Genomic DNA, 13,232 nt, shown 5'->3' on the forward strand with positions numbered 1-13,232 from the left:
AGATAATTTCCTTCTTACAGAAGCTTTCCCTTCTGCTTAACCTGTCCTTTTCCAAATACGATCTCTGAAGAACTATTTCCATTTATGTCTTTTAGGTTTTCCTGGGTATAGCAGCTCTTCCTCTTCTACTACCTCCTTGGAAGGCAAACAGAATTACTTCAAGAAGCGGAACTCAACTAGCAGCAATAAAAAGGCGGTGACTCGAGTGTCTTCTGCCTCATCTAAAATTAGTGCTGGTACAGTCTGTTTTATTGAGGTGTATTTTCACAGGTGGGAATTTACTGCTGTTTTGAGTGCTTATGTAGAACTACTTGTGCCATTTCAGAATCTGAGATGGTTCAAGACAGGCACTTGGGAAGTAGTTTAACCATAAACTTAAGCTTGGCAACTTTAAAAAAATTTTTTTTGGAACATCTTCAAGAGGAAAAGCGTTCTTGTAGTTGGTCACTGTGCCTTTCAACTGCAGAGAAAAGGCTGTAGTCCACAGTTTTTCATGCTGAAGCAAAGCAATTCTTTGTCTAAGAAAAATTTGTGGTGTGTTGTCGTGTGTTAAAGGTACACTATGTTAATGTTAGATACTCTATTTACCAATCGTTTGGCTTACTATTGAAGACTTTCTTAAATTTTAAAGATGTAACGTCACTAATTTTAGATCTTGTTCTTCTGTTGAACAGGGTTGTATAGTTCTCCAGCTACGAGGAAAAATCCTTTTGATGAAGGAGAAATTCAGGTTGGAGACAGAGTACTGGTGGTAGGACAGAGGACAGGCACTGTTAGATTTTGTGGGACAACAAAATTTGCACCAGGTATTTGCAATACTCTTTGTGCATGTTTAGAATCAATATGGAATAGCTTACATGTGAGCACATGAACATTGAAAGAATTCCATCTTTTTCCTCACTGTCTACAAAAAAAATTCTAACTTTACTGGTTTGTTTCAAAGTTCTTTCTTTCTCCTGTGTTTCATTGAATGTTTTTTATTTCAGTGCAACTGCCAGAAAAAAAAAATGGTTTAAAATGTGACTTTTACTTGTCCACTAACATGGCTTAATTAGGGGAAATATTTTCATGTTGAAATTGTAGGTATTGTTACAAAGCTTTCTGAAAATCCTCAGCTTAATCTCCAAAGTGATATATAGTTTATTGAGATCATGTCTTTACTCCTTACTTTCTGTAGTAAGCCTTTTTGACGCAGCTCATCTCTTCTGATACTGGTACTCTTATCATGTCATATACCTGTCTCATTCTTATCTTCTTGGCACCTTTAAGAGGGTAATTGTGAACATTTAAATCTTAACTAACAAACCTTTAGGTCACAGGACAGATGAAAAGTTACAAGCGTCTCAGAAAGCCCCAAACCCTACCACCATTTTCTCATCCTTCTCCCTTTCAGCTCCTCCCTCCCTTCCCCTTGCTAAAACCACATTGTAGTGAAGCCAGGTGTTTTCAAATGGAAGCTAGTTGTTCTATATTCTGGAAACCAATTTCTGAATGCTGTTTTTTTTTTGTAACCGGATTCTATGTTCTTTATGTCTTTGTCTATAATCTTATTGCAAGAGTAATGCAAAACCAGTTGGTAAGTATTGGTTAAGTGAGGTCCATTTGATTGATACGTAAGTGGCAATACTCTCTCTTGACACTTGGTGGCATCGATATTTAAAAAAAAAAAATGTTAGAATGACAGAATGTAAGACTGTGGTACAAGCCAAGCTATGTGCTTTTTTTCATTCTTGCCCCTTTCCCCAATTTCACTGTAGCCAGTCCTTGCTTAAGGTACTGCGATTAACTGACGCTGCTGCACTTCAGTGTGATCACTCTTACCTTCATGTTGTTGCTTACAAGTAAACCATGAGAAAAGGACTGGTTTTCCAAATACACTGTGACAAGTGTGAAATCAGAAAGCTGTTGGACAGTGTTAAGTCTCCTCCCTCTCCACTCCAAAGTAGGGAACAAAATTTTTTGGAGAAAAACATGGTATTGCAAGAAGCGAGGATGGAGAGATGACAGATCTTCACTATTTGCAAAACCAGTAATTTATAGAAAATGTAACAGATGTATTTTTAAGTATTTCAATTTTAATATGTACTAAACCCCTGGAAGTTACCCAAACTTTATTTCTTTTTCTGCAATGCAGATCTTTCTTTAATTCTAAAAGCAGGAAGGGGAGAACTTCTGACGTACTGAGCCCTTCTAATTCATAAGCTGTCATTCCTGAGTTTCTTGAGCTGATAATTAGAATTACCATTTTATCCAGTGCCTTAGTACCAAGTGACTTGAATTAAATTTTGAATCTTTTGGGGATGGATAGCATAAGGACCGCTAATGGAGTATGAAATTTAGCACCTTTACATAATTAGCTCACATTTATCACAGGTTATGAGTGATCAAGCTTATTAACATCTTGATGCCTATTCAGTGTTCTGTATGAGATAAATTGCTGGCCAATTCCGATTCTTACACACTTCTCTTGCTATCATACAATGAGCCTTGCAATTTGTATTAATTATAACTTGCTAGATGGAGAGAAGGAATGAATTAATATAAAAACTTTAATTTTACTGTTGATGATCTCAGATGAGGCATAAACCATGCACTCAGAGGATCTAAAGAGGGAAACTTGAACCACCACTGCTCTTTCCGGTCTCCTTTTTGTCAAATAGCCACCGTTACATTCAGTAACGTTCCGTTTGGCTTTAGTATACATATGAAAGGTTTCACCTTTTCTATATTAATTAAAATGTCAATAATTTTATTGAAAGCATATAAAAATGCTGAGATAATTATCTTTATATTTATTCTGATATAAATTTTTGCATAGTTACATAGTTATTTTATAATATATATATTATCTAGACAGTTTCTAACTAGAAACTCTTTTCCTTGATGTGGGTGAATGCCAACTGTACCAGCTGTCTAGATGAAGAAAAGCCTGTGGTGTTTTGTTCAAAATACCATGATTTTACTGTTTTGAAATGTAGGATTCTGGTGTGGAATTGAATTGGACAAGCCTCACGGGAAGAATGATGGTTCCGTGGGAGGCGTTCAGTACTTCAGTTGTCTTCCCAGATACGGTATATTTGCACCACCATCTCGTGTACAGAGGTAAGCACTGAAGCTGTTTTAACATTTGTGTTGCCAAATGCTTTCTTAATACATTTCCAGTGGGAAACAAAGTTTTACAGCGGGTATGGAAGAAATAAATGTTTTCTTCTGCTAATGGAAGTTTATAACATCCATTAAAAACCTGGTGGGTTTTAGATCAGCTTTTTGAAAGCAAATTATAAATTGGAAATGCAGCTCCCCATTTCTCTTGCAGCCACTTCTAGTATTTTCATTCCAGGGCCTCCATTTCTGATACAGTCTGTGTTCATTAAACCTTACTTTCATGACCCAATCCTGATGTGCTGGGTTAAATTTCGTTATATAAGGAAGTTGTCCTTGGACAGGACTGGAAATACTATTCTCATTCCAGCTAACTGCACAGAGGAACCAAAGCATCCACCACTTTGTAGTCTCTTCATTAGGTTTCAGGAAGAACATCTGAGGTGTACTGTGCTCTTTCCTCCTGCATTTATATCTAGTTACTCTGCCAGACATGTTCTTGCTTTTCTTTCCCTGAATATGCTAGCTCAGGCAAACTGTTAAAGAACTTGCCTCAAAATTATACATGCTCTCTTGCTGAATAAAAGGCAAGTAACTTGAATAAACTAGTTTGCTCCAGGCACCTCTTGCATACCAGCCTGATTACAACTGAAATGTTAGTGTCTCTTGGGGGTGGATGGAGAAGGCAAAGAATCGGCACTTAATCAACATTTGACAGGAAGGACTCCAGCCTTACGTTTGTTCAGAGTTGAGTTGAAATTACTTCTTTGTTGTGTTATTGCTTTTCAGGCTAACAGGTTCTCTGGATTCTCTCGCAGAGACTTCATCGAGTAAAATAAATCACACTTTTCCAGGTAGGAGCATAAGACACACTGATTTGGCTTGGGTAGCCTGCTGCAGGCTACCATTCTACCACCAGAACCTACTGCACAAAGCCCACTTCTCAGAGAGCACAACAGATTTTCAAGAAACCCAAATGCCAGCCAATAGTCTGGCTGGTCCCTTCCTAAAAATGTAGCCTGCAGCAGGAACTGTGGAGTACTATGTTGTTATTAACCCTATATGGGCAGCAATAATTATGTCAGAGTTAAGACTGTTGACACTCTTCCCTTATTACTGTATGGCATTCTAATCAGAGTTATACCATAAATTGAACCTGCCCCTTAATCTAAATTGACATTGATAAAGGGATCAGTGTAGGCAGGGGTCCACATGAAATTACTAAAACTCCTGTGAGATACTTGAAGTAGTTATTTTTCTTTTTCCTTACCCAAGCTTTTTGTGAAAAGGCTGCTTCCAATTACCCTTGTTTGGTTTGTTTAATTTCATTCCTGTCCTCTCTGTGAATTTGAACATGTTATGAACACTTACTTTCATAAGAAGTTTCATCACTTAATTTCCAAATCGGAGGGGAGAATGTGTAGCAAATGTAGTGGAAGCAGTATAAAAGAAAACACAAAGAATATGAGTTCATAAAGGTTTGTTAGTTTTTTTTTTTAAGAAGTCTTATACAGCTTATTAACCTTTCCACTTAGGTTTTAGACGCAGTCTAAGCACCACTTCTGCATCTTCACAAAAGGAGATAAACAGAAGAAACTCCTTTGTCAGGTGAGTGTTTTGAGTTTAAAATGTTTTCGTGAGCTGGCTGTTAGCTCTGCTGTTGCTTGTTTAAAAGAAAATCTTTATGCATGTGTAATATCTAGACCTTTACATGTTCATTTTTTTCCTTCTAAAATGGACCAATAGTAGACTATTTTTCCATGGGTATCCAGTAGTTCTTGCATTCAGATTGGCGTTAAAATTGTTTTCCAGTTGTTCATTACTGCATATTCTCCAAATTCTTGTTTTTTCACACAGCTGGGTGAAGTTCAGATAGTCTTGTTATAGGACTTCACTTTGTCTTGGTGATTCTGACTGGCGCTGGCACGTTAAAAGTTGGTTTGGCTAAACTCTTTCAAGCCCCAAATAAAATGCTTTGTACTGCTTAATTTACCAATGCTATCATCACCTACAGTAAATATCGTAGATCCTAGCATCAGGTGAAAGAAAATTGATTTTCCAAGTATTTCAGACTGCCACATGTACTAGCCTGTTAATGTTATTACATGTTTTGCTAGTGACATGAAAACAAACCAAATTTTTTAAAAAAGGGATTTGAGTTTTTTTCCCATGCACTTCACTGAATTACAGATTTACCCTGGATGTTTTGTAGAAAAACAGACTTTTTTTTTTCCTAACTAGATCCAAGAGCTCTGTGTTACGGCGCAGCTGGAGTAATACCACTACAGCTAACGCTGAGGGACCAGTGAAGCTGCACGAAGGCTCTCAGGTTCTTCTGACCAGCTCCAATGAAATGGGGACAATCAGGTACATTGGTCCTACAGACTTTGCACCAGGGATATGGCTCGGACTTGAACTCAGAAGTGCCAAGGGAAAGAATGACGGCTCTGTGGGGGAAAAGCGCTATTTCACCTGTAAGCTGAACCACGGGGTCTTAGTTCGACCTAGCAGAGTAACCTATCGTGGGATTAATGGGGCAAAACTTGTAGATGATATTTGCTGAGCCAGAATGTGCTCATACAATAGGAAATAAGTATTTTAAAGCACACAAGAACCCCATCTAGAATGCAAACTTTTTTTTTTAATTAATAGATCTGCATTTGCATTTTACATATATATAAGTATATATGTATATGTGTGTATATATAATATATATTTATATATATATAAAAAAATAGAGAGAGAGAAAAAAAGTTCATTTACATTAAGAAGCAAAACCACTATTCTGTTTCTCTTAGTGAAACAGCCCTTGCCTGGGAAGGTTATTGCAAAAGCATCCTGGGTTTGAGATGCTGTGTTATTTGAATAATGTCCCAGTTAGAGAATGCGAGCATCTCCAACGTTCTCTGAAGTTGCTTTGTGATTCATGCCGTATTTAAACGATTTTCCTCTACGTAGTAATGAACTGATAGTGCTTTGTGCATTGCCTGCTTTTGACAGAGGAGGTGGTTAATGAGTGACATTAGTCTGGTTACCAGGCACTTTGTCAATTCCAATACCAGCTGCTAGCAATAAGAAAGCAAAAAAAAAAAAAAAAAAAAAAAGACCCCTTTTTCAAGCAGTTGTGAAGTATTTTTACATTTTATCATTCAGATCCTTCCTCTTCTTTCCCCCTCCTATTCTCCCCTCCAGAACGCAAAAGGGCTGATAAAATACAAGGAGTTGCAGTTATCTTAGTGAACAGCAGCAATTAAATAAAAAGCCTTTAAAAAGCACAAATATGCTGCATGTCAGTCTGTATAGTAAAAAGCACTTTTTGTTGTATGCATTTGTAGAAAGAGCTATGTAGAAGAGGCACTCTTTAAAATAATGCACTTTGCACTCTCCTGGAGAGCTTTCCCTCATTTTTAAAGACTTTTTTTGTTTGGTGTGCTGTAGGCTATGAGTATCACAGTTTTTAAATGCAAATAAACCCAGAGTGGAACTATACATAATAGCCTCATCATAAATATTCAGTCTGTATAAATACAGCATGGTAATTCCTGCCAGTGGTATGGATTATATGCAGGGTTTTCAAGCAAGCTATTAACATTATTTGATTTGTTTGTGATACGTTTCTTTTTGTTTCTGTCAGAACAGTTTCCAGTATAAATTTCTTGTCTAAGTTTTATGATAGATTACGGATAGTTTTAGGTGCAGCATTGTTACACACCTTGATGTGACATTATTTGCATATCAGCCTTTTAAAAAACCACCTAATATTTTGTTCATGTTTTAAACATATAATATATTTTAATTGCTCAGCATATGTAGACATTATCTTATCAGGATGGTTTTGTGTTCCAGAACAGTCATTTTATTCTTAAATGATCTGCTTGCTCTTACTTACTTGAAGAAGTGACACTTTAAATTACATCATAATATCCTATTTTTAGACAGAATTTTGCTGCTGTTACTTTCTTTTAAATATTGCTGTAGCTATTTTTCCTGAGTTGTATTTAAAATAATGCCTATTGTATTCTAACTTATGGGAAATTTTAATTGAATTTAAAAGCTGTAAATTTTGAATGTAAAAAAATTAATGCTTTATATTTGAAGGTGCAGATATTCAGTGATGTACTGAACTTTACTTTGTCCAATAGCTGTTTCTTGCTGGTATTAGTAAAATTGAAACCCCGGTGAATGGTATGGCAAAAAGAATTTTCATTAGGTTGTTACAGAATGTACATCCTCTCACTTCTGTTCTTATGTACAAATTAGGCAAACAGGATACAGCATGGAACAGCAGCTGTAGAATATAAACCAGAAGGTTTTGTATCTCGTAGTTATGCGGTACAGAACTGCCAGTTGTCAAACAAAGCGTTTGTACAGCACATTTCACTGGTTTGTCCCAGCCTTGCGCTCCTGGGTGGGCAGTTTAGTTTCTGTGATGAAACACTCATTATCAGAAATGCTGTTTTTCCTGCGTGACAAGATGGAATGGATGTAGCTGGAGTCCTTCAGGAGGTACGCAAGGGAATAAGTGCGTGGGTAAGGCAGCAAGCTCAGGCAGTTTGTTATAGTCACACCATTTCTGCGTGGCACATCTTGCACAGATGAAGGAATATACAGGAATAACCTCTTTCCAAGAGTTTTCTGATTCATGGGTAACTCTTTTTCTCCAGGGGTGTCAGGCTGCACCTTCCACAGCTCTGTAGCTGCCCCCAGTTCAGCTGTAAGTGCGGTCTCAGTGGCCTGGGCTAACAAAGACTGCAGGACTTCATTGAATCCTGTCTGATGGGTAGAGGAGAGGGCACTATCAGATACTATCTGAGCAGTGGTGTAGTGTGCTTTCCCTTCAACTTTGGCTTCAGCTAGCTGCACCTTTCTCCTGAAAGCTCTGGCTATAATCAGCTAGAGCAGTGTAGGTTAGAGGAGCAAGTCAGGACTGTTATCGCTATGGAGCTGTTTTGGTAGCATTGAATCTTCTGCAAGGAAGCAAGAAGCACTGTAAATTTATGCAGCCTGAAACAGCAATAAATCAGTCCCTCCATTCCAGAAAGGATTACTGATGGCTGTCTTCAAGTTGGTGATGTGAAGGGATTTGCGCTTCCCTAAATCCAAGGTAAGTTGCCATAATCCTTTTCTCCAACTCTTGCAGGAGGATGCTTCGTGTCGTAAAAAAATTCTGAAAATAACTGGCAGTGAAGTTTGAAATTAGGTGCTGTGCTGAGGTCTGTATGATCGTAGCCCCAGACTCGTTAGAAAAAAAGACAAATGATCCTCAAAGTCCCTATAAACCATATAAATAAAATATTATCTGTTTTATAAATAAATAAACAGATGGTCCCCACCAATTCTGTGCTGCCTGTGCAGACTTGGAGGCTTGTCCTCGTTGCACAGTATGTCTCTGGGGTCCAGTTTCAGAAAATGTACTTCGTCAGTGCTCTCAGCAATGAACTCTTTTGAGCTTGGTTGGACACTGGGCTGGAAAGGAGAGGTCACAGGTGTGACAGGAGGAGGAAATCTTTCTTGAGGTGTCCCAGGATGGAGAATTCATTTCTAGGGAGTTCAGTCCAGTTGGATTCAGTGATTATTTTGCAGATGTTGATGGTGATGGCTTTCTGGGCAGGGTGCCTGTGCTTTTTAAGTGTCGCTATCCGGCAAGATCTGAGGCACAAAGATCCAAAATTGGCACTGCAGATTTGCAAAACGTAACCTAGTTTCTCTGACAAGTTAGCTCTGTTACCTGTGAGAATGTTGCATAGGGGGCTAGTCCAGCACTTACGTCATGGCTTTTACAGAGTTCAAATTTTGCAAAGCCTTGTCTAACACCAGGTGGAAACTGAAACTGTGTCCATGAAAGCCACATAGCACCCACCTGCATCCTTCTTCCTGCCTCGCTGCAGACAGACAATTCTGGAAAAAATGGAAATTATAGCCAAGATTCCCAGCCAGTGCCAGATCAAAACCGTTATGTGACGGCTGTCTGGTGACTAGCTCTACTCCTAGAAGAGCACAGGAGAGAGCTCCCTTTTCAGTTAAGACAGGCAAGAACCAAAGGGTAGGGGAAATGGAGGGAGAGGAGAGGTGCCTGCCAGATACCTGCTCAGGAAAAAAGTCTTGTTAACTAAACCACAGCACTGTCCTGCAGGAGAATAAGCATGTGGATAAACAAGTGAGGGAAAATAAGGTTTATAGATAAGTCAGTTCTAATTTTAAGGACCATTTCTTGAGAAAGCAGCTACCTCTGGCATAGGAGCGGTACAGGGAAGGGAGAAAAGTGAGCATTTCAGGGCAGGAGCTACCTCTTCCTATCTTTGTCACAGGACTCAGTACTGGCACTCCACTGTACAAAAACACAGCTCATAATTAGACCTACTCGAAGTCCATGTCCAGACCCAAAGAAAAATGCTGTGTTAGGATATAAACATGTAGGAATGAAAATACCCAAATACTCTTTTCCACCATATACTTTGTTCTCTTTTTATACTGGCCAGTTTCCTGTAGGTAAAAGCCACCCTTAGTGCTTTGTAGTAGGAGGAACACCACCTTTCTCTGTAAGAAGAAACTTGGAGGTACGACATTTGCAATGCATACAAGTCTTAAACACACTGCTGCTAGCCAGAAGGGTGGCTGTCTCGGTTTAACATCACACCTACTCCTTTGTGTGTTGGTTTGTCCATGTTTTAAAGTTACTTCTGTAAGTTTATGAAGTAAAAATTGATGTCCAGAGACCTCCCTCTGACATTGATCCAATCACTACACAGCCCAAGACAGAGAAAGCCAGCTACAGTCATTTTATTTGTCTTCATGCCTTGTGGTTCACTACACTTGTTTACAATACAAATACACTAGTCAATACAAAATACTCAATGACCATATATTAGTATTTTTCTTTATAGTATCCCTGAAGTGCACAGGCCCTTCCTTTATAAACAATGTTGCATAAACTGCTGTACATGAGACAGACACTCCTATAATGAAGCTTGTTACTAAAAGAAGCCAGATGCAGACAATGTGGACATTTTCCTGTGATGGGTTTAACTTTGGGACAGACAAACAGTGATGTCTTTGCTGCTGTGAAAGGCTGTTTTATGCTATTCCTATGTCAAGGTTCTCGTCACCCAGAAGATAGGCTCAGTAACAGGAGCAGACATGCAAAGTCAAACCCTTCATAGCCTATTTCAGGGCTCTTACATCGTGCAGCGTATGAACGACTGCGCCCAGCGGTGCTGCAGCTGCTCTCACGCTGAGCCTGCGTCCTTTGGTGAACACGGGGAGGGCAGCCGGCGGACCCGCGATACTACACCGCTGCGAAGGGCTGACTCGGCCCTCGTGCTTTCAGCCTGCCGTACCTGTACCTCCCCTCACTACAGCAAAGCCCCTCTCCCGCTGCCACCACTCCTTCCACTGCTCCTCGAGGAAGCAGAACCAGCCAAACTTCTTGCCTCTCTTCATTTCCAGGCACACGATGGAGAAACAAGGTTCAGTAGCAAAAAGGAAGATGAAGGGGCCACGGGAAAGGTAGATAAACAGGCATCCCAACTTAGTTTACCCTCAGCAGCTTACAGAATCGGAAACCTACCTAACATCTATAGGAAACAGGTAACATCCACATGGAAATAAGCCATTTTCAGAGCATGAGAGTGGTAGCACAGGATTTTCCCAGTCGTGCTTTACATCCTGTAGATCATACTGCTTCCCGCTTTTCCACTGTAGAGTGAGGAAAAAACATAAGACCAGAATGTAAATATTGCCAATGAAAAAGATTAACAGTCTTAAAAACAAGTTCCGTAAAAAAATTCACATTGTCTCAATAAGCAACATTTTAAAAAAATAAAATTCATAAACAAAAATGGGTAAGAGGGTTAAAATAACTTGGATTTTTTTTCTTCTACAACACTGTAAGCCCAGCGTGGAGGGGTTTAATAAGGGAATTTGGGATTTACACATGCCAGGGTACTTTGGTGTGGTGAGCTCATGGTGACTTAAGCCCCTTCTGTTCCCTGCAGCTCTAAGAACTGAACAGGTGAATCTTTCTAGACACAGAAATGAAAAATTCCTAGTTCATGACTGGACAAAATGCTCTTGCTAATGGTGTACAGCTATAGGAAATGTGCTAGAATGGAACAGAAGAAACATGAACACAGAACGCTTCCAGATGTTGTAAGAGAAATGCTAGAATAAATTCAATGAAGTACCTTCTTGTACAGAATTTAAGCCACAGTGTCCTTACAACTGTGTTAATTACTCAGCTCTTTAAGCACGCACACACACGGAGTGTATAACCTCTGAACTGCAGTCTGTTAGCTTTACCCCAGCACGCAAACCCCAGTTTCTGTTGTTTCCCTCTGCCCCCCCTTGGACTGTCCCTGGGAAAGCCCTTGAGAAGCTTCTTTCCTACCTCACTGAACAAACTGCTGCTAGTAATTCTTCCACCCAGGGCAATCCTGCACAGCAACTGCAGCTCTCATAGGCTTACTGGTTAAATGTTAGATCGTTTCTGTCAGCCCTTCAGCTAATTTGGTACCGGAGTGCAAATTGGTACTTTAGTGACAAAGGAAACGGGTGTCATTAAGGAAAGCTTTCTTCACATCATCCCAGTGATACAAATAAAATCTTGCATTGTCACTGAAATCCTGGCGATGCTTTGGCAACAGGACAGACAGTTAAGCAATGCAATTGCAGAATGACCAGGAAACTGTCTTTGATGCAGCCTGCACACAAGTAGCAGAGCACTCTTTGGTCCAGGCAATTAATTCATGGAAATAATTTGTCACTGATGGTATTATTTGTTTTCTAAGAAAGAGGACAGGCAAATCCCCCAACCCTTGTTTCTGAGTGGCAAGATTTGATTAGCATCAGTACTTACAAAACAGGTTTTGCACACTGGGGTAGTGTGCTCGGACAGCACACGGGAGTACCAAACTAAATGCTTGCTGTGGAAGAGCTCAGAGATGTTATGTTTTTTACATTAAAAACAAGCCCAAACTAGATTTCTGAATTCATCTAAATTCCAAGAGTTAAGAGGGGGGATTTAAAAAAACCACAAAACCAAACACAAAACTCAACACAAAAAAATCCCCACAACAAAGCATTTTACACTGGAGACACTGGAAGGAAGCTTACTTAAAACCAGCTGCTAGTGCTGAACAGTATTTCTCTCAACACACCATACCCAGCAGACTGGAGAATTTCAGTAGTAATTCACCACTTCCCCCGACCAGAATTACCTCCTCACGTATTCCATAGCTAAGCAGCAGTAATGTGTTTAGCTCCTTCATTTTTTACAACTCCCATTCTGTAAGAGTATTTCAGTTGAAATTCTATGATAAAATAACTGCAGAGCAATAATCATGCTATCACCATGGCTGGGGAAAGCCTGCCTTTCCCCCTTCACCTCCACAAACTTACAATCTATCTCTTGCTGCTCGTGCTTTTAAAGCTTCTTTAGAATGCTACCCGTAACATCATAACCTGGCAGTTTTTCTGCATTTGTGCAGCATCAGAGCTGCTGCCCCAGATCCAAGAATTCACAATTACAGCTAATCAAAGATGATTAACTTTGCAACTTTTTGTTCTGATGTATTGTTTAAGAACACTTAGCAGTATACAGGTCAGATTCTGCCCTCAGTAACATGCAAGAGGCAGGGCAACAAAAACTCAGAGTGTGCTCCTATGGAAAGAAGAGCTGAAGAAAACAATGAGGAGCTTCGACTCTTCTGAATATAAGAAAAACTGGAATATTTAAATGAAAATTGCTATTATATGTGAATACTATACTAGAGTAAGAAACTGTTCTGATGGCGCTTACCTCCTAAATTAATCAGCTTTCATGAGACTCTAGGAAACTACCCCATTGAGTTTACTGAGATAGAGACCAGTGTGACACTTAACACAGTCCTAAGCTAGGCAGAATCCCTCCCCAGTGACGTGACAAGAGCTGCGAGCCTAATAACCTTGGAGATCACAAATATTCTCTTAGTTCAAGCTAAAGAAGCCTTTGTGCAGCAGCAGAACACCCAAAGCATGACTCTCGTTAGCCCCACCAAGCCCATGCAGCAGCAGTGCGATGGATCCCTAGCAGATGAACATGAAATTCCTAGCAGCCCCTGACTCAAACTTCCCAACACAAGAGCACTGCCCCA

At 39.6% G+C, this 13,232-nt stretch overlaps 1 protein-coding gene across 8 annotated transcripts in view; it reads left to right on the plus strand.

Moving 5' to 3' along the window:
• CLIP4 (CAP-Gly domain containing linker protein family member 4) overlaps positions 1-13,232 on the plus strand; it is a 39,129-nt gene that overhangs the window by 25,558 nt on the left and 339 nt on the right. For 6 of the 8 annotated variants that reach the window (XM_075042468.1, XM_075042466.1, XM_075042471.1 and 3 more), the window contains 6 exons: positions 96-236; positions 675-806; positions 2,979-3,102; positions 3,892-3,956; positions 4,638-4,710; positions 5,344-7,477. In XM_075042468.1, coding sequence (XP_074898569.1) covers positions 96-236; positions 675-806; positions 2,979-3,102; positions 3,892-3,956; positions 4,638-4,710; positions 5,344-5,665 — 857 coding nt within the window. In that variant the 3' untranslated portion in view covers positions 5,666-7,477. Of the gene's footprint in view, positions 1-95; positions 237-674; positions 807-2,978; positions 3,103-3,891; positions 3,957-4,637; positions 4,711-5,343; positions 7,478-8,140; positions 8,207-8,242; positions 8,494-13,232 lie in introns of those variants that run through there. The other 2 variants (XR_012652450.1, XM_075042472.1) reach the window with 2 other exon arrangements.

Source organism: Buteo buteo, chromosome 12, assembly GCF_964188355.1.
Source record: "Buteo buteo chromosome 12, bButBut1.hap1.1, whole genome shotgun sequence".
Lineage (NCBI taxonomy): Eukaryota > Metazoa > Chordata > Aves > Accipitriformes > Accipitridae > Buteo > Buteo buteo.